The sequence below is a fragment of the Puma concolor genome, chromosome B1, assembly GCF_028749965.1.
Source record: "Puma concolor isolate L17-30 chromosome B1, mPumCon1.1.hap2, whole genome shotgun sequence".
Taxonomy (NCBI): Eukaryota; Metazoa; Chordata; class Mammalia; order Carnivora; family Felidae; genus Puma; species Puma concolor.
In genome coordinates this window covers 7,758,850-7,779,536 of record NC_141670.1, presented here as the reverse complement: position 1 = coordinate 7,779,536, position 20,687 = coordinate 7,758,850, and the positions used below count along the sequence as shown (strand labels likewise).

At 37.0% G+C, this 20,687-nt stretch overlaps 1 protein-coding gene across 11 annotated transcripts in view; it reads right to left on the bottom strand.

The window, feature by feature from the left end:
• Positions 1-20,687, bottom strand: part of WDR17 (WD repeat domain 17) — a 109,254-nt gene that overhangs the window by 12,200 nt on the left and 76,367 nt on the right. For 9 of the 11 annotated variants that reach the window (XR_015249913.1, XM_086703126.1, XM_086703124.1 and 6 more), the window contains 13 exons: positions 18,859-19,023; positions 16,742-16,944; positions 15,630-15,779; positions 15,412-15,542; positions 14,984-15,109; positions 13,813-13,968; positions 10,944-11,008; positions 8,108-8,240; positions 7,243-7,334; positions 6,089-6,188; positions 5,131-5,270; positions 2,675-2,695; positions 214-325 (listed from right to left, as the gene is read on the bottom strand). Coding sequence is in view for 10 of the 11 variants with exons in the window: in XM_086703126.1 (XP_086559252.1) it covers positions 214-325; positions 2,675-2,695; positions 5,131-5,270; positions 6,089-6,188; positions 7,243-7,334; positions 8,108-8,240; positions 10,944-11,008; positions 13,813-13,968; positions 14,984-15,109; positions 15,412-15,542; positions 15,630-15,779; positions 16,742-16,944; positions 18,859-19,023 (1,594 nt within the window). In the remaining variant the exon portion in view is untranslated. The remainder of the gene's footprint in view (positions 1-213; positions 326-2,674; positions 2,696-5,130; positions 5,271-6,088; positions 6,189-7,242; positions 7,335-8,107; positions 8,241-10,943; positions 11,009-13,812; positions 13,969-14,983; positions 15,110-15,411; positions 15,543-15,629; positions 15,780-16,741; positions 16,945-18,858; positions 19,024-20,687) is intronic. The other 2 variants (XM_086703121.1, XM_086703122.1) reach the window with 1 other exon arrangement.

The following is a 20,687-nucleotide window of genomic DNA, read 5'->3' as shown; positions in this document are numbered from 1 at the left end:
AGTAAAATACAAACATATGTGAAAATCCAGAACTGTCTCAAGCACACAGAAGCTCAACCAATGTCACTTACTGTTATCACTTCTGTTATATCTATAAAAGGGTTCGCGAGGGATCATATGTTTCTCTGCCTCAATCTTTATTTGCCCTAACCTAAAATTAGTTAAATCCTAGCACTGCATTCCAAATTAGAATATGTAATACCCTTAGAATACCTTCTCATGAAGATCATTTATCTCTTCAGTACACCCTGGGTAGAAAGCACAGAGTTTAACTAACTGTAGTTCATTGTCAGGAGTCATCAGGAGAAGATCAGCTGCCAAATTCCTATGCACATAACAAAGGGGGAAACTGATTCAACAAGGAAAAAATCTAAAAATAACATTTAGAACTATTTCAAAGGAAGAAAACTCTGATACTGCCTTTGGTTTTCTACTAACATAAAAAATACTAATTTTTACTTAATTATGAAAGACCTCCAAACGTGGATGACAGATAAACCAAAGGGCATGAAGGAAAAATGTATTAGGAAATTTCTATAATTTTGTAAAAATCTTAAATCTGTATATATTTGCAATTAATTTTGCTATTATAGAATTATTCTCTAAGCAAACTAAGCAGTATTAGATATGTCCTGTGGAGTGAATTATGAAGCAAACTTTGTGAAGGCTACTTTTCATCAGCTTTTGTTATGGCCGCAACCACAGCTGGATTAAGCCACTCTTTAAAACCAGGAGAATACTGACTGGGGCGCCTGGTGGCTCAGTTGGATGCATCCGACTTTGGCTCAGGTCATAAATCTCATGGTTTGTGAGGTTGAGCCCCATGTCAGGCTCAGAGCCTGGAGCCTGCTTCAGATTCTGTGTCTCCCTCTCTCTCTGCTCCTCCCCCACTCGTGCTCTGTCTCTGTCTCTCAAAAATGAATAAACAAACAAAAAAAAAAGAATACTTAGATATTTTAAGTTTCGAATTTCAGGTGTTTTGCATCTCTCTTAAACTTTACGTGGAAATCAAAGATAGAAATGCAGTTTCCTGATTTACTTTTTTAAAGATTCAATGAAAGGAATAAATCACTTAAAAATAAGGTATTTTAGGGACGCTTGGGTGGCTCAGTTGGTTGAGCGACTGACTCTTGATTTCGGCTCAAGTCATGATTCCAGGGCCATGGGATAGAGCTGCATGTCAAGCCCCAAGGTGGGGTGCCATGGTTGGCGTGGAGCCTGCTTAAGATTCTCTCTCTCTCCCTGTGCCCCTCCCGAGCTCATGCCCACTCTCGCTCATGGTCTCTCTCTAAAATAAAAATAATTTTAAAAATAAAAAATAAAAAAGAAGGTATATTAAAGCGTCATGTGTCATATTTAACGGCTTTACGTTAAAAATGTTCTGTATGATATCCTCTTTAAAAATCATTAGGTGAAGAGTTTTTCATTGCATACTGTTGCACAACTGAGAAAACACTAATTTTTAATGATTCAAGATGTTATTATCCACTTTTCAAGAAACTGATATAAAACACATTCAGCATAACTTGAGAATAGGCAATATTTCAAAGGTGAGTTTCTGAAAGGGTGGACTTCAGAGAGTAAAATCTTCCTTCACCTTCTTTGTGAAGCCTTCAGTAAAATGTACATTGATCATTTATGTGAATACATTATTTTTAAAACATTAAGAGGTGTGTAATCAAGAATATAGTGAGCATGGAACAGGAAGAGAGACAATTTATGTGTATCCAATACTCTATCATCATTGAACAGGTAAGTCTTTGAGTGTTTTTCCAAGTCTCAAATTAGGGTAATTCATCTGCTCTTTCTAAGAAGTTTCAATGCTTATGTTTCCTGATACTGACATTTAATAGCAGTATTTGATAATATCCATGAGAATACAGAAATTACCATTTGTTTTTACAGTACATACACTAGATGTGTAAATTCTTTTTTTTTTTTTTTTTTAACGTTTATTTATTTTTGAGACAGAGAGAGACAGAGCATGAACGGGGGAGGGTCAGAGAGAGGGAGACACAGAATCGGAAACAGGCTCCAGGCTCCGAGCCATCAGCCCAGAGCCCGACGCGGGGCTCGAACTCACGGACCGCGAGATTGTGATCTGGCTGAAGTCGGCCGCTTAACCGACTGAGCCACCCAGGCGCCCCTAGATGTGTAAATTCTATTCAAACTTCTATGAACTACAGACAAAAGTCTGACCTTCTTGCTGTAGAATTATATCCTGATACACTGAAGTTTGCAGCAATGCTAATTTTCTTCTCCTTTTAGTGTAACTTACCATTTACTGAAACTTCCATTTACCAATCGGGGAAAATGTATATACATGTAACGATACAGACCTACTAAATAATCTAAACTCTCACATTTCATTGTCAGAACAAGCATTTTCAGTTGTTTAACTGACTTACTGACTACTATTTTGTATTGTAGAAAGTCACAATTCATTTATGACACAGATTTTAATATAAAACTGAGAGATTTTGTACCTACACTACAAGAAGTGTTGTCACTTTGTAGTTAGGTTTTATATGTTATAAATTCTATAAATGAATTGTTATTCTGCAAAACAATGAAGCAAGAACAGGTAATGATCATTTACTATAGAGTTACTATTCTAAAACTGAAATAAAATATGAATATTTTTATTAAATGTTTTTATAAAACTAGACAGTACCTGTATCCAACAGATGGAAAGCTAGAAAGAAAATTATTTTAAATATGAATACCATGTATATGCAGTGAGAACCAAGAAAAAGGAGACTTTTACCAGCAAATGTAAAACGGAAGGGCACTTGTCTTATAAAATTGTGAACATTCCTTCCAAATTATCAACTATGTTTTTATTTAAACTTTTGGAGGCTTATTCATAGGGCTTACGGATTTCCCCTGGAAATAAACCTGATGAGCATTACATATTTCAAAATTTGAACTTTATCCAAGTTTCTGGTGCATGTATCTATGGATATATAAAGGAAACTTCTTAGGGGCATTACGAGGAAATAGAAGTTTGTCTTATATTAAAAGCAACTAAGACACGTAGTCAGTTGAAAGATTTTTTAAACCTCACCTAAATTTAATTTCTATTTGTTTTGCTACTTTTTACCTTTACCAAAAAAAAAAAACCAAAAAACAAAAAACAACTTAATCACATTTTATTTAGGTTACACGATGGCCTCTAGCAGGGAGTCCGTCACCTTTGTGAATAAATAATCTACGTTAAACTCATGCTTTGGGATAAGGTCTAAGGCAAGTCACAGTATGCAACTGACCGTTACTGTTCCTGACGGACATAGACCTGGGTACTAAGGATGGGGGGCGTTACACACACATAAGTCATAAGTCTAAGGTCAATGGTGGGGTGCTGCCACATTTGGGTTGGGGGAAGGACCTCTGTGGCTGTAAGATACGGGAATAAATGACCAAAACTCTGAGATTCCCGATTCCCTAGGAGGCCCCCAGATCCAGAAAGAAAGGGAAAACGGGAAGTGTTGCTGTCTTTCTGAGCCACAGATGAAGGGGGCCACTTGGCTTGATAGCTGGAAAGACCACAGACCTGTGTTGCTCCCCACGTTCACATATTGAAACTTAATCCCCAGTGCAATGGTATTTGGAAGTGGGGCCGCTGGGAGGTGATTAGGCCCTGAGGGCTGAGCCCTGAACGGTACTGGTGCCTTGTAAAAGAGGCCACAGAGAGCTAGCTCGACCCTTCCGCACACGAACAAAGGGAGAGGATGGCTGATGAGGACCCAGGAAGCCGGCTCTCATCAGACACCAAATCTGCCAGCGCCTTGATCTTAGACTTCTCAGCCTCCAGAACTGTGAGAAATACATTTCTGTCATTTGTAAGCCACCCAGTCTGTGACACTTTGTCACAGCAGCCTGAACCGACAAAGACAGTAGCTAAGTATAAACTTCGGAGCCAGTTTATAGAAGTTTATAGAACGTTGAATCTTGGCTCCACCACTTATTGAGGCCAGAGGCAAAGCAGTATCTATCGTGAGTGAATCATTACATGTAAAGTGCTTACCACAGAGCTTGGCACACAGTACAGAAGGGTTAGTTAGCTGTCATTATTCTTAATGTTATTACTGTCTGTGGAATTCGACAGTAGAGTCTGTACAGCTCCATTTTACGAGTGGTGTGTGTGTGTGTGCACGCACACACGTGAACTGGGAGTGCAGTGGGAAGAGGTGAAACACCCGATTAACAAGTTTATTTAGAAACTCCTTAAGGTTTTAAGTGCTTTAGGGAAGGAGAAGATGAATGTCTGAAATCATCTTTATTCAACAAACATCTCTTGAGTGTCAGCCTCGTATCTTTGCTAAAGATACTCCATAATGAAGGACTATCTGCCCGAAGATCAGGGCTCTGCAGACGGGGGTGAGAACTGCTTGGACCTGGACTTCCAGGTCACCCCAGGGACTTTCCAGGGTCTATTTCTTAGAGGACTGCCCACGTCTGGGGAAATAGCCTGTTCCAAGTCTCCAGCTAAACTATGTTATTATGCTCCATTAGAAAAGTGACCTTATTTTGCAAACCTTAAACTAAGACACAAGGTCTGACAAGAATCAGTGTAGATATGCAGAATCTGAAATGTGGAAATATGTGGTCCTGATTATCTTAAGCAGTGCACATTTATTCACGATGTTCTGTGCACTCGAAATAATTCCGAGTTACGAGGGGACTGCTTCAGAATGGGCCACGGTAGATTTCACTCCAAACCAGGGCAATTCCCATGATTACTTCATCATCATAGTCCTGTTTCCTCCCACAATCTTTCTCTTTCAATCAAAAAGGAGATGCTAGGCGCTTGGGTAGCTCAGTCAGTTGAGTCTGACTCTTGGTTTCGGCTCAGGTCATGATCTCATGGTTCATGAGTCTGAGCCCCACTTTGGGCTCTGTGTTGACAGCTTGTAACCTGCTTGGGATTCTCTCTCCTTCTCTCTCTCTCTGCCCTTCCCTGATCACATGCCCTCTCTCTCTCAAAAATAAATAAATATTAAGAAATTAAGTTAAAAAATTTGAAAAGGAGATGCTGTATTCTCTCAAAACACATCAAATGCAAGTTAAAATATTTTAAAAATGTATTCCATTCCTATAAAATTATTCTTCGAATTTAGAAATTCTTACCATGGTGGAATCATCATGCATTTTCTCGCCAGCAATTCCAGGGCATAGTGGGTTGTGGGTGCAGCAGGCTCTCCGAGCACTGTGCCCACACTGACGGCCAACTCCAGTTCATTTCCACGAATCAGGTATGCCATAGCAAGCTTACCCAATAAGAAAATAATTCCTTCAGTTTCATAGATGCTGGATTGGATCATCTTTCCCCGCCAAGCTCATAAAGTAGATAAAGCAGTATTAACCTATAATCAATTATTCTTAAAAATACTGAATGTAATATTCCTATAAAGTACTTATGTAAGTATAAATGCAATTTCCAGATGGAAAAGCTTATCTGATAAAGGGACATACAGGGAATTTTTATAAAGTCAGAATTTAAGTTTAGAACCCTTGATAATAGTTTTTTAATGAATTAATAACAGTTTGTCTGCTATATCCTCATGTCCTTCCATGTCTCTATCACAAAACAATGCCAATTCTTAGAAGATTCATCAACAGTGTGCAATGATTATCAACGATTCCGTAAATCTACTGTATCTAAGGATACATGCAAAACAGAATCCATCTTTACTATACATTTTTCTTACTAGATTAGAGGGTCAAATAGGAAATACCTTAAAAACATCACTTTTGAAGATTATACTAACGTATACTTAAAAATAAGCGCTTCCAGAAGTCAAGTATTCTGAATCCCTGAGATTTTTCCCTTCACCACACTATTTCTTCTCCTATCAGATGAAATACTTAAAGTCAGGTTGTTACAAATATGTACCTTGTGATAAAAATGAATTGGAAATAAGATTTCATAGTCTGTAGAGTTTATGTGCGCTTCTGAGACGCGGTAGCTCAGGCTTGGTAAGCACGCAAAATCAGATCTTGCACAGGAGTTGCCATATTTTTTCCACTCAAACACCATGACGCACCTTAAGAGCTTTCCATTTACATAAACCAATGTGAAATGTACCTCAGTATTATCTACGGCTAGCTGGCAACATGCGGCTAACACTGCGCGACCATCCTGAAAATACCATTCCGCTAGTTCTTCACTGACTTTGTGCAGGAGTCTAGAAAAGAGAAAGAGTATGTAGTCTATATAAACAGAAGGATTCCGTCATAAAATGAACTAACGCCCTTTTAGAACAAGCTTATTAAGGGATCACATAGGATTTAATTTGGTATCTTTGATTTAGGTATAAAGTCTGATCTTTGGGAAAGAAAAATCAGGAAAGCTATTTTTCTTAGCAAACAAATTAGTATGGATGGCATGCCCCCACCCCAAATGTCAGAATAAAAGTCTCATTTTCAAAATTTGCCATCCTACATTGAATAATTCACAACTCAACTATAGGGACAGTTAACTGCAGAAGAATTACAGGCTGAACTGAAACTTTTCAAAATTTAGATGGTGACCACAATATGGGTAGGGTATGTTAGATCTTTAAAATGTCGAGTTTAGATATGGCAGAGAATAGCAGCAAAGAATCAGGAAGGAGTACACTGGTCCTAACACCTTATTTGCTTAACATTTTATGACCCTTTTTTACTTGAAAAGCATCATAAAAGTTTAGATATCCAATTTTTTAAAGCAATAATAGGAGCCAATAATGAGGCGTGGGAAAGTAGATTATTAGATTTTAAAAAGGGCAAAAGGCTGAAGAATTCTAACTTCCATTTCTTCTAAAAAATGTGTATTTGGATTTCTTCTTTAAAAGGAGTCTAAATTTTATTCCCAACACTAATTCTGGTGTCTTGGGATGATGTCATCTATAATGACTTTACAGTGAAACATTAATAAACAGCCCTCCTTATTTTTACTGCCTCTCCTCCCTAAACAAGGTTGATGTTTTGAACTGTTTCGGTGCTTTATCTGCAATCTCTCTACTGAAATACATGCTGCCTCTCTGAAAGCCACACAAAAGGCTTGCAGGCTGCACGTGCATGCCTGACACTGTCCTGTTCACCCAGAGACCCTGGGATGGAGCAGGACTGAGGCGAGAATCAAAGTGAGACAGCCCAGCCCCTGTGCATGGAGAAGGGTGAAGCGCATGGGTCTTAAAACCCCCTAAGGGGAAGCCAACCCTGAAAATACTGATCCCACACAAAGGATAAAGCGCTCACTCATGACAGTCTTCCTTGTAGATATCATCAGGATATGAAGATCCTTTAGGTGTGGAAACATGTACGGTCTGCATGTTTCCCTCACAAGCAGCCTGGAATTTAATAAAATCTTTAATTAATTTTTAGCTAATTGTTGACAGCTGCCCAATTTCTAAATATTATTTTGATCAAAGTGCAGTTGACCCTCTAACAATATGGGTTTGAACTGCACAGGTCCACTTATATGCAGATCTTTTCCAATAAATACAGGACTGTAAATGTATTTCCTCTTCCTCATGATTTCCTTAATAACACTTTCTTTTCGCTAGCTCACTTTAAGGTCAGAACACGATATAGAACACATGGAACGTGCAAAATACGTGTTAATCGACTGCTCATGTTATCGGTAAAGTTTCTGGTCAACAGACTATTAGTACTTAAGTTTTGGGGGAGTCAAAAGTTATAGGAGGATCTCTGGGTGGGGGTTCAGTGTCCCTAACCCTGTGCTGTTCAAGGATCAACTGCTTATTTAAATCATGTTTAAAATTTATACAATCTGGAGGTACCCTCAGAATTCGAAAAAGAATGTGGACTCCATTTGTATCAACACAAAGCTTCAAGTGCATGGTTACTAGAAATAGTTGTTCACCCACATATGACATTCAGCAGCATACAAAAGTCCAGGGATGCCTGAATGTCTAAAATACGTGCAGTGTGACCAGGGCATAGAAAGTATGACCGTACTGCAGACAGAGGTTGGGAGGTGGGCAGGAGCCAGGCCATCTGACTGTCGATCACGGGAAGGCAGGTGTGATCAGTCAGCACAGTCTTCCTTCCACAGGCCCTCCCGCCAGGGTAGGTGGCCTGTGTGATCATGTACTGGTACCTGTGCAACAAGCAGAGCTTCTGTAAGCTGACCTCTTGACATAAAAAAATTCACTAATTTTTTCACATCTCCAATGGCGATGCAGTATGGAATGACATCATCCTTATCTTCCTGGATTAACTGATCAGCTCTCCTAATAAAACAAGAACAGCTTTCTTTATAATATACCAATTTCAAGGTTCTTAGTTGGACTCAGATTTTCTGAAATATCTAAAGCAGCCAAATATCCAAAATATGTGGTAGATTTCCTAAAACCCTTCTGCATATCACTTTTCTAAAAGCTTCAGATTTTATAATCAAATCAGATATGGAAGACAAAAGTTTTCTGCAATAAATAAAATAGATAACCTATTTTCTCTTAAAACACTACATATTTTCATATTTTAAAAGCACTGAACATATTAGGTCTTAAAAATGAATACAGCTTATCTATTAAAGTGAGCAATATATTTTCTGAAAATAAGTTGTAAACTAGATGTGTGATGGGATATCTACTTTCAATTGGATTAATAAATACGTGCGCGTCTACTGCATTAAAGACAGAATTTTAAACGTTTTAGGGAGCACAACAATGAATGCAAACCCTTTAAATGCAAGTAACTTAAAATCATTAAAAAAGAGAAGAGTATAAATACTGACAATAAAATATAGAATACTATGAGCACCCCAAGCAAGGCAGTTTAAAAAAACAAAAAGTTCCTGATATGTGAGGGGAAAACAGGATCCTGATCTTGGAGATTACCAAGAATCTACTTGCGTCTGCCTCTGTCTCTCTGTATCCTGTCTGTGTTTCTCTTCTCCTAAAGAAGTCCCAAGTAGTTTCCCAGTGACCAAACAAATTAATTTAACTCTTATTATTTAGCCTCAGGTTTCTTGAAAACTAATCTGTGGGCACCTGGATGGCACAGTTGGTTAAGCGTCTGACCTGATTTTGGCTCAGGTCATGATCTTGCAGTTTCGTGAGTTCCAGCCCTGCATCGGGCGCTAGGCTGACAGTGCAGAGCCTGCCTGGGATTCTCTCTCTCTCTCTCTGCCTCTCCCTGACTCATGCTCTCTGTCTCAAAATAAATGAATTAAAAAAAAAAAAAAGAACACTAATCTGGCATATTTAATATATGCTGGCATTTGCATTAAACTACATTTCAATCGCCAATCTCTGGGTTGGTGTAGCACAGTTTTTGTTTGCCCAGCTCACTGTTAACAATCTCCAATCTACAGGGTCACTGAAATTCTCCCCAACACCTGTGTTTTCAACCATTGTGACAGTGATTTCTTTGTTATAGGAGTAATAATATCCCCTTCTAAGGAACTAGGACCGAGAAATGGCCAATCTCTCTGAATGGCTGCATCTATACAACATAAATTTAGGAGCCGTGAGGAGACCATTTTCTGGCCACCATGTGAATTAAGGAGTAGAGAAAAGCAGGTGTTGGTTTCCAAAGATATCTGAAACAGTTTTTGCTGAGGTTGAAACACAATTGTTTAGTGAAAGAAACATTGTCTGCTAACACGGCTTTATTAAAGATTTCGGGGGTTGGAGGGGGAAGATAACATTCACAAGTGTGCAGTGAGGGTACAGGAACTTGGAATTATTTGGGATTTTTAGAATTTAAGACAGGGAGCCCACAGCCAGCCCGCTGATGCACTTATTGCTGGGAAAACAGGTGCCAGGGAACGGTCTACTTTCCAACAGCAAATGTGTTCATTAGTCCTTCTGCATTTCATGCGTAGCCTCAGGCAGATTTTTATTTATACATGTGAGTTGCAGTTGAATTTGCTTCTAAATCATGTCTCGTGGAAGAAAAATCAAACTTTTTCATTTTTAAGGCCAGAATCAAGGGAATTAGTCATGAAATAGTAGTCTACAGGCCTAGCACAGTGCTAGACACATAGCGAGCACTAAAAAAATAAATATTCCCTGAATGACTAGAATAGAGAACAGTCTTATGCTGTGAGTTGAAATGTGTCTGCCCAAAACACGTTTACTGAAGGACCAACCACGGTCTCTACAAATGTAACCTTATTTGGAAAGAGGGTCTTTGCTAATGTAATCAGTAAAGAGGGAGTTAAACTGGTTGAGGGTAGACCTTCAATCGGCTATGACTGGTGTCCTCCAAGAAAGAAGGGAATGTGCACACAGACACACAGGGAGTAAGGCACCGTGAGAAGAAAGCAGGGGTTTGAGTGGTGCACCCATGACTCAGTGAAGGCTGACGACTGCCAGTAACCACCAGAAGCTGGAGAAAACACGTGGAACAGATTCTGTCTCAAAGACCTCAGTAGGAACCAGTCCTCCCGACAAGTGGATATTGGCCTTCTAGCCTCTGGGCTGTGAGAATAAATTTCTGTGGGTCTAAAGCCAACCAGTTTATAATACTTTGTTACAGGGGCCATAGGAAACCAACACATCTCAGAAAGAGGCTTCACCAGTGCCTCCCTCGTATTCACGGACGGGAGACAGCAGGGATTGGTGGCCAAACAGAACTGAGATTATTTACAGAAGAAGTACTCTGTGAACTTTAGGAAACCTTCAGAAAATCTTACCACCTATATTTCAGTAGCAATATATTATCCAATAAGTATGTTTACTCATCTGTCAATCCCTCCATTGACATGGAGAATCTCCCTTCCACTGTCTTTCTCAGATGCCAGGTCAAACAGAAGAACACCAAGTGACTTGTAACCAATTCATTTAATTTACGGCATTAGCAGACATAAAACTCAGCTGTTTTTAAAGACAACCTAAGACTAGAAAATTTCAAAAGCTACTATTTATATATTGCTTCCATTTTAACATATTTTAAAACATCTATTTGGACACAGACTCTGTGCTTACCTCTGCATTAACTTCTTCCAGTATTTCACAGACACCCCCGGTGCGACTGACAAAGCCTTGTCCCACTAGAACAGAAAACAAGAAAGGCAAAGTGTATTTTGACTGTACTAACTCTTAACTTTTTTTTTTTTTTTTTTTAACGAACTCACATTTTTAATAGGAGTTTTTCGTGTGTTTTTAGGGTGTTTAGATTTCCAGGAATATTTCTGAATTCCAACCCATTCCACAGAGTATAAATATTACATTTTAAAATAAAGTAAAATACGTAAATTGTATTATTCAGCAACGAAAATCCCAAGCCTAGACAGGGGGCAGTGGGAGGGGAGAGGAATAGTACTACCTAAGTGTGTAGTTTAAAAAACATAGTACCTCCCCTTCTGACACAACACCAGAGTAATCTGTTCTACGGTAATCTATGTCCTATGTTCAAAATAATACACACTGAAATTCTTCTGTTTAAAAATATGACATTTATTTCTGTTTTTATTCTTTGTTTTTTTATAAATTTTATTTATTGTCATATCTTTCTTTATAGTTGATAAACTGATCTTCGTATTTTATTTTAATTTTTTTAACGTTTATTCATTTTTGAGAGACGGAGACAGAGCACGAGTGGGTGAGAGGCAGAGAGAGAGGGAGACACAGACTCTGAAGCAGGCTCCAGGCTCTGAGCTGGCAGCACAGAGCCCATCACAGGGCTCTAGGTCACGAAGCTTGAGATTGTGACCTGAGCTGAAGTTGGACACTTAACCAACTGAGCCACCCAGGCATCCCTGATCTTCATATTTTAAAAATTAGACTGTTATTAAAGATCATAGTTCAATCAAGGCAAGTGAGACAATTATATGGAAAACATAGACTTCACTGAACTCATGTCTAGAAGGGAAGTGAGGGTGAAGAATTCTGAATATCACAACATGGATCTAAACTTCATTTTAATTAAGGCTCTCCCAAACAGTAGAATTCTACTACAATTATGGCTAGAAGATTGGTAATTAGCCTGAAAATAATAGGTTAAATTTTAAATAGGTATATGTTTTTTGTTTTTATTTAAATTCCAGTTAGTTAACATAGAGTATAAAATTAGTTTTGGGTGTACAAAATAGCAACTTTTTAATACTACATTATTTGTAGTCATGTTTCCTTTTTATTTAAGTTTATTTTTATTTGAGACAGAGAGAGAGCAAGCGGGGATGGACAGAGAGAGGAAGAGAGAGACAAAATACCAAGCAGGCTCCACACTATCAGTGCAGAGCCAGAATGGGGGCTCAAAACTCATGAACCATGAGATCACGACCTGAGCTAAGTCAAGAGTCAGACGCTTAACTGAGTCACCCAGGAACCCCTGTCGTCATGTTACCTTTTTAGAAAAATGTAACCTAAATTATGCTTTTAGGGAAAATCTGTCTTTATTATAGTAGAGGCAAATGCAAGAAACAAGTTAAAATGTAGATTAAATGAACTTTGAAATCATCAAGGCTTTTCTATAAAAACATGTCCTGTAAGTGGAGAGATTAACTGTTTTCCTAATCTCACAGAATTAATCTCAAAGAATCAGAAACTACAGAGGGAGGATATCGTGAAGCGCTCCAAAGACGTCTGTATTTCTTAAGGATTGGAAGGACAGTGTTTTGGATCGTTAAGAACCCTGATGACCTTGCACAACAAAATTCTCAAGCTCCACAAGCGGACACTGTGACAGTATCTTTAAATGTGAATTAAATATAGCTTTAAAAAATATATACCCAAATATAAAACTCAGGAAGATGAAGAATTTGTATTCTACCAAAATTTATTTATTCTTTTTCTTCTTGAATTTGATCAATACTCTAACAGTGTCTTGCTAGAAAGGTAACCTTTAAGCCAAACCTCTATTTCTTTAGAAGTAAAATTTTTATACTGCTCCTGAACACTTTATAGTTTGCAATGTGTTTTCAGTAACATTTTAAAATGACATTTTGTTTTAGGTCAAGCAGTAATTCATTATTTGTTTCTAGTGTATAGGGGAATAAAAAGGCGAGTTAAATTTAATTTTGATATATTTTAATGTAACTTTATTGTTCAGTTTTACTTTATATTATTTAATAGTACACTTAATAGTATTTTGTAATTGTAAAATAACTAAGAGCTTTTCATCAACTATGAAATGAATCCCTGCCGTTTTTTTGGGGGGAGGGGAGGGTTGGGAGAATTTTTGAACAATGTAGACATTCAGAAAAACAAAAAGCTCCATAAATTTTCACAAACTGAAAACAATCAAGTAACCACATCCAGATCAAGAAACAGAAACGCCTTCTCCTTCTTGTCTTAGTTTGTTTGCCACCCACTTTCCAAAAATAACCACTACCCTAACTTTAATAGGATAGATTTATCTTAACCTTTTTCTTGAAAACTCTGTTTTGCTGAATCAGTCCTCTAACTCAGGATGTGCCCTAGGACCATAATTCACCAGAAAATCCTCAGTGACAACCCTTCTTGTGGCCAGTGTGGGGTTTAGTCACAACAAATCGTATTAGTGAGGGGAGCCCAACGTGAGCAAATTAGCCAACATGGGTATTTTTTTAGATATCAAAGGGAATCAAAGATCCTACCCCAGGGCAGTGGTTCTCAGGCTTCAGGCATGTGAAGACCCTGAAGGGCTTATAAAAGCACAGGTCGTGGGGCTACATCCCTGGAGTTTCTGATTCTGTAGGTGTGGGCTGGGAAATACACGTCTAACCCGTTCCCGAGTAATGCTGATGCTGCTGGCCTGGGAAATCTCACTCTGGTAAGTACTGTTCTCAGGCACACTACCTGAGATAAGCTTAATATTTAGTCTTCCACCAATACTTAGAATACTTTGTTAAACTCATTGATTTTAGCACATTACCTCTCCAAGTTCAACCATAAGTTCACAGTATCTCTGAATTTGTCCTAATCTCAAATGTATCTCTGCAGCCTCCTTCAGTCTTTCCTCTTTAGTAGGCACACCAATACCACCACCAAATTTAGACATCTTGACTGTTGTTAATTCTTGGGCTTCAGACTGGTTAAAAAGAAAACAAAATGTTCTAAATTTTGTTACACAAGAGCTGGTGATAAAAGATGATTATAATAGCATTACATGGGCACATATTTTAAAAGCAGATAGCAATGGAAATTAGGTATTTTTAAAAATCAATACTTTTTCTCTATAAAACATGATACCTCTTTCACCTTAATATTTTGATGTGTGTGGGGAGTAAAGAGTAGATGTGTCTGGTATGGGGTAGAGAAAGGCTAAATCCCACTGTCCTTAAAACTTAGCAGCTGTTATGGTTAGATACAAGTCCAGGGGCCAAAAAGGAGTGAATGATAGAGTGATATGTAACTGGTGAAAACATATATGAAAAATCTCAAAAATTAAAAGTGACAGGCTCACTCTCTAGGCTCTCCGACTGTCAGGTGGTAAGAGTTGTAGTGGGTAGGTGTCGTTTGTGATCAAGGCGCTCCTTTATGAAAATAACTGTTCCGTATGACCTTTCCATCCACATCTCTGGAATGGCTCTCCTCACCGACAGTTGAGTTAACCACGGATGTTTCATTGCAAATATAAAAGCTATTTCCTCTTTCAGGTCCCAGGAGTGGTCTGTTTGTATGGTATATCACTCCAGGGATAAGGTCACTGATAATTTCGAAATGAAATTCATTAAGAGCTATAATATGGCCAGTTTTGATAAAACGTATCCGAGAATACAGCGTATTCAGCCTCTGAGACTAAAATCAGAGGGGTCCACACATCATGGTCACCTGGTAATAGGGTAAGGGTAACACCACTTCAGGTGGTGCCAAGTGACTTTGAAGAATTACACGAGATTCAACCTATAGAAACCGTGGCTGCCTTAATCTGGTCTCAAATAATTCCTAGTCTCATGATCGGTTTTTACTATTTTTGTTCTCAGTGGTTACTCATTTTACTTGACTAACTCTATGTAAATTTTGAAAAATAATGTTTATATTTCAACAGTGAAAAGGCAAAAATAATTTGGGCTTGAGTACATGATCCTGACATACATACTTACCGTTCTAAATTTAACCAGATGTTTCACATGCATTATTCCTTTACGGTAGTTCTGAGGGAGCAAGCTGTCGTCCTGTCCTTTTATCACAGCAACTAAGTTCCATAAGTTGTCACTGCCACCTGGAGGCTAAAAGGTTGATACAGAAAAACCAAAGATACAAGGATGAATTAAAAACCACACGGAACTCTGCATCTTCACAAACACAACGAAGGCATATTTAAATTGAAAGATTAACAAAATTATAACTATGCTTTATCTCATTTATTGTTCCTGGTTTCCATTTGTTTTCTTATTCCGTACGAGGTATGTTCAGGGGGACCCACTGAGTTGGGATGATATGAGCAAATACGTGATAACTTGAGGACAATAGTTGTCATGACTCGTTTAGACTACAGGGAAAATGTTCACCTAATTCCTGTAATACTCACTGATAAACACTCTGAAAACCATCTTAGCTTCTTTGCTCGAGGATTACCAGTTAGCTTCTCTATTTCGTGTTTAATATCTCTTGATACTTTACCACACAATAGAGGGGGAGTGCCTTGTTCCACAGCATGATCTAAAGAACAGACATAATTCAGTGAGAAAGGACTGCTTAGGAGATAGTATTGAAAAATAAAATCTAATGCATGCATATTGGCAATACCAATGTTCCCGATAATTTCTTCCCAAGATCTGTCTGCCAGAATATTTATTGGTAAAGGAGCGATTAAAGGTGTTAATGACCAGAGTCTCACTGTAGAGTCACGGGAACAAGATGCCATGGTGAAGGGGCGGCTGGGATGGCATGTTAACCCTGATGGAAAAAAAAAGAAACCTACTTTAACTAAAGTAAACATTGAAAAATACTTTTCATCTGTATGTATCTCATAAAACTTCTACAGAATTGAAGTTATAAAGGAGTGTTTTAAGACAGCATTTCTATTTTGGCTGAAAATGATACAAGAATATAAGAAATTATTTAGCATAGTCTATTAATATGGATACAAAATTGAATAATGACTAGCAAACGGTCCTGGATGAAAATGTTGAAATTACATTTCGGGTGGTTCAGCAGCAAGCATACTATCACGCCAATGGAATACATGGTAATGGTAATGGTAATGGTAATGGTAGATGGACGGAAGTTCCAACTGCAAGAAGGAACAGTTGGGACCTTCCAGTTAATAACATCCAGAAACTGTATCTCTCCCACACTCAGCCCCACTGCTTCAACTAAAAGTCCAATGATATGACATATATGGACACAAGTGGCTAGAATTTGGTACCTTTCTCTAAGGAACCATTTTCTCATCAAAGTTTGGGTTTACAAATGAAAGTGACATGCAAAAGACAAGAAATCTGGTTTCCATACCCAGCTCAATTATATTTATTGACTTAGTATCACATTAAAAAAATAAAATATTGTCCTAAATATCCAAGAGTAAAGGCAGAAGAATGGTTTGGTAAGTTCTATCTACTTTATCAATGATTCCCTGTTTCACAACTTCTTTATGAAGAGATGGTAAAGGAAGGGAGAAAAATCCAAGGCATATGTGTGTGCGTGTTTCTGTGTGCACAGAAACACAAATAATTTCTCATAATGTTTTGGATTATCTTGTGTATTCCGACATTTCAATAACAAGTACAATTTCTAATAAGAAAAACGTTCTTTTAAAATGAAGCACTGTAAGCCTTATTCAAAAAATATTGCTTTTCTCAGAAATTATAACCATCAGTAATACAACAAAATTTGAAAGTACATGAAAAACACATTACCATATACATCTGCACCGTGATCATAAACAGTATCCAAACAAGTTCCTTCTCGAGTGTCCCATACTTTTATAGTGTAGTCCCAGCTGCCAGACAGGAGAAGGTAAGGGATTTCAGTATTCCACATTAATCCCCTCACAGGTGCAGTGTGGCCACTAAGAATGTTTATGCAAGCATCCTGAGTATAATCCCAGATTCGAACAGAACTGAAAACAGAATATTACGTATATGATACCATTCAAGTTATAACTTATCTAAAGTACTGACACATTCTTAGTGGAGTACAATTATTTCTCCGTAAACTGGAAAAGCTTTTTAGTTTCAAGTTCTACTACAATTCTTTTCATCATGGAAATGTACAAATAATTAGGCTAGAGCTAGCCTACTTCCACATATTTTGCCTTACTTTAACTGTTCCTTTACTGCTGATACTAAATATACTACTCCAGTTTATAAACTTAAAACATTTCTTTCTTCAAGAGAAATATCCAGAACAGATAAAGCCAAAAGAAAAATATGACTAATAATACATATAAAATAATCTAACAACCCTCACATTATTTGTACATCATGAAAATATAGCATGTTTGATGATGGGTATTATTTGAACAATCAATTCATCTTTATGCTCTTATCAAAGAGTAAATCATTCCTTCATGTTTTGGTCATTAAAATAAGTGGCTTAGTATGCAATCAGTCTAAAATCAAGTACAAAATTCAAATATAACTGAATTCATGACATTACTTGAATCTACCCATTGTACAAAGTAAAGAAGACACATTATATAATTTTATTTAAGGCTTATTTATTTCTGCTTTCTATAAGGACTTCCTTTTTCTTCCCCTTACCCTAGTACAGGACAATGTGTCCAGGCATATCATAACCTAACTTTGTGCTAATCTCTTATGCTACCATTTAAGTTATTTTTGGTTGATATCACTCTTTCATAAATAAGATTATGCTAAAGTGAGTTGTATCAAAATAATTTATTCTAAGAGGCATTCCCTAGAACAGGTATTGCTTTATGACATAATTTAGATTAGGCAAACATTAGGCTAACATAATTATATAACACAAAAAGAGTTTGATATACTGCACATAAGCATTATTTACAGGTGCCAACACCATGCTATCACCTATATGACTACTAACGAGATCAATAACCTGAATTTACAAGACTTTCGAGTTTCATTGTCATAAATAAGCAAAATGCTTACTACTACCTTTCTGACAAATATTTCTTAGACAATGGTTGAAGATTATACTTTTTTCCATGTACCCACAGAATTCAGACACTGAAGTCTATGTTAACAGACTTACCATAAAGTCAACTCCTTCACTTTGACATTATAACCTTACTTTAAGTAACATTTCCAGTGAAAACCCACAGAAACTTCACATTGTTTTTCTTATGAAATTTGGATGGATGCCAAAATTTCAAGATGAAAATAGCTAATTATTCAATATTAAACCTGTGGTGACTGTATACAGATTTCTATCTGCCTAAAGTAAGATTTTTTTTTTTACCCTAATTTATCTCGTATTAAAATAGGGACCAAGCTGTACTATGCAAATCTATCCCGTTTGAATATAAAACAGAGAAAAGATTTCAGGAACTTTTTCACAACCCCCCCCAAAAAAATGTTAAATCACTCTCATTTCTAAACACATTCTGTTCACGCTAAAATACAAGATCATCTTTTTTTTTCTTTTCCTAATGAAAACAGAGTACAGCTGTTTTCCATATTAAATATTGGGTCATTATTTTAAAAAATTCTTGTGTTTTACAGAGATTTATTTGTTTTGGATCTTTTTTCTCTTTCTGAACTGATCCTTTAAAAATTTTGTTGCTGTTAACTTTGTCTCTAGTAAGATAGAAATAAGCATCTGTAGTAAACAAAACAAGTTAAAGAAATAGAAATCATGAATATGATGACAACTTAAGTGTGGCAAAATTTAATTTACTTTTGGCTAAATGCAATTAGGTAAGTGTTAACTGCCTGTGTGTACTTGTTACATATTTTCACCCAAAAGTTGGATCACATGAATGTGTACATTTCTAGAAAATTATAAGCTTATGATTTTAAGGACTAAAAAATTAAAATCCAAAACTACATACCCGTCATCAGAGCCACTGCAAAGAATTCCCTCCCGCAGAGGAGACCATCTAACATGGAACACTTTGGCAGTGTGCCCACTGAAGACTTTCAGCGGTTGATCAGAGCTGGTGGCTACGTAATAGACACGAACATTTTTATCTTCACAGCCAGTGGCTATCATGTCTCTGGAATATCATCAGTGGCACATTAAAATATGAAAAAAGTTGATATTATTTGTTACTGATAATTTTAAAATGTATTACAGTTCTAATTTCTGAAACTAGAATTTTTTGCTTCCTTAACATAGTTAGAAAACTCACAGAAGTAAAACCATGATTTCCAGAAACTGCCAGAGTGTGAAGGGTTTCCTTATATTCCCTTTTAACTGGTTGAATTGCTATTTTTAATCTTAGATCAGAGATCATGGAATCTGTATTTCTATAAGGTCTTTTTTTAAATGTCCAGGTTCATAACTTGGTGAATATTTCTCATACCTTTATATTTCATAGCTATTGGGTCTTAACGAGGGTCCGCAATGGTGAGTAACTGAGATTTGCCTCCTTGCTGGTAAGCAAATTATTAATCATAGAAATTTTTCTGTGGCATGAGTACAAATAGCAATGCTTCCCCTGAAGGATGCTGGGAAAGCTCCCTGCAGACAAGGCTGTCCCAGCCGACGGAAGTTACAGTCCTGGGTTCCCAATTCTCTTTGGTGGCTACTCCAGTAGGAGATGCTTTAACTGTTCCCACTAAGGATCCTCTGGAAACATAATAGGTGGATCTGATCTTTTCATGATATTCGTTTGTTATTCTCAAGAGACTGAGAGTAAACTAAGAAACCATTTATACCCTTGTGTCATACTTGGAATACTGTTCCAAATGGAGTTAGGGCACTAACTCCAGCACTAACAGGGTGGAACTGTGGAAATCACTAATGATCACTAATGATCATTAATGATCATACAAACAGCCCCCACACTCTAAACGTAAAGAGAGGAAGTTACACATTTGGACCCAACTGTCATCACAACCTTCCTTCAAATTGTTGATTTTTGTCATACGGGTCATAATACTTATATTTACTTAAGCCCACATGCAGAAATACACCAGTTTGCAACTGGCATGCCCATCTCTAAATGTGCATTATCACATCTGCCTAAGTCCCACTGATAAATGGGCCAGGTTCTACACATGGGGAAATACACTGTGTAATACAAATATTTACATGTATACGTGAGTACGTCTTCGTGGCTATATGTATGTGGATACATAAATATAAAATCTTAAAAATTAAATAATAAACATTCAAGGAATGTACAGACATCCAAATTGTAAATTCAGAGATATCTTATGAATAAACTTTGTAAGTTCAAGGTATTTTTCACTTATCTCCTAAGGTACTACCTAAAATATGGATACTCTATTAGAACATTTTTTAAAAAGTTTTTAAAAATAAAAATGAAATTTATTAGGTACACTTGGTAGTAAGCATGCAAGTTAAGTATAAAGGACTTTTTTTTTTAACCAAGAAAACATATTGCGTTAATATATAATTTTTATTTCAACTAGTCAAACGCTTACCAACCATATAAAGCAGAGAAATACGAATGTAGAACTAGTCTATCGGTCGGATACAAGGTAATCCTATCCATTTGTATACTGAAGAAATACTTTTTAAATAGTCACTTTGTTCAAGGCACAGTGAGGGTCAGCAGCACAGTGTTTTGCTGAGAATACGCTCCTAAAAATAGAGAACAGTTGCTGATCTCATGGAGCTTACATTTTAGAGGGTGAGACAGCCAATTTCCAACTAAAATTTAATTTTATTATGTTTTTTAAAAATTATGTA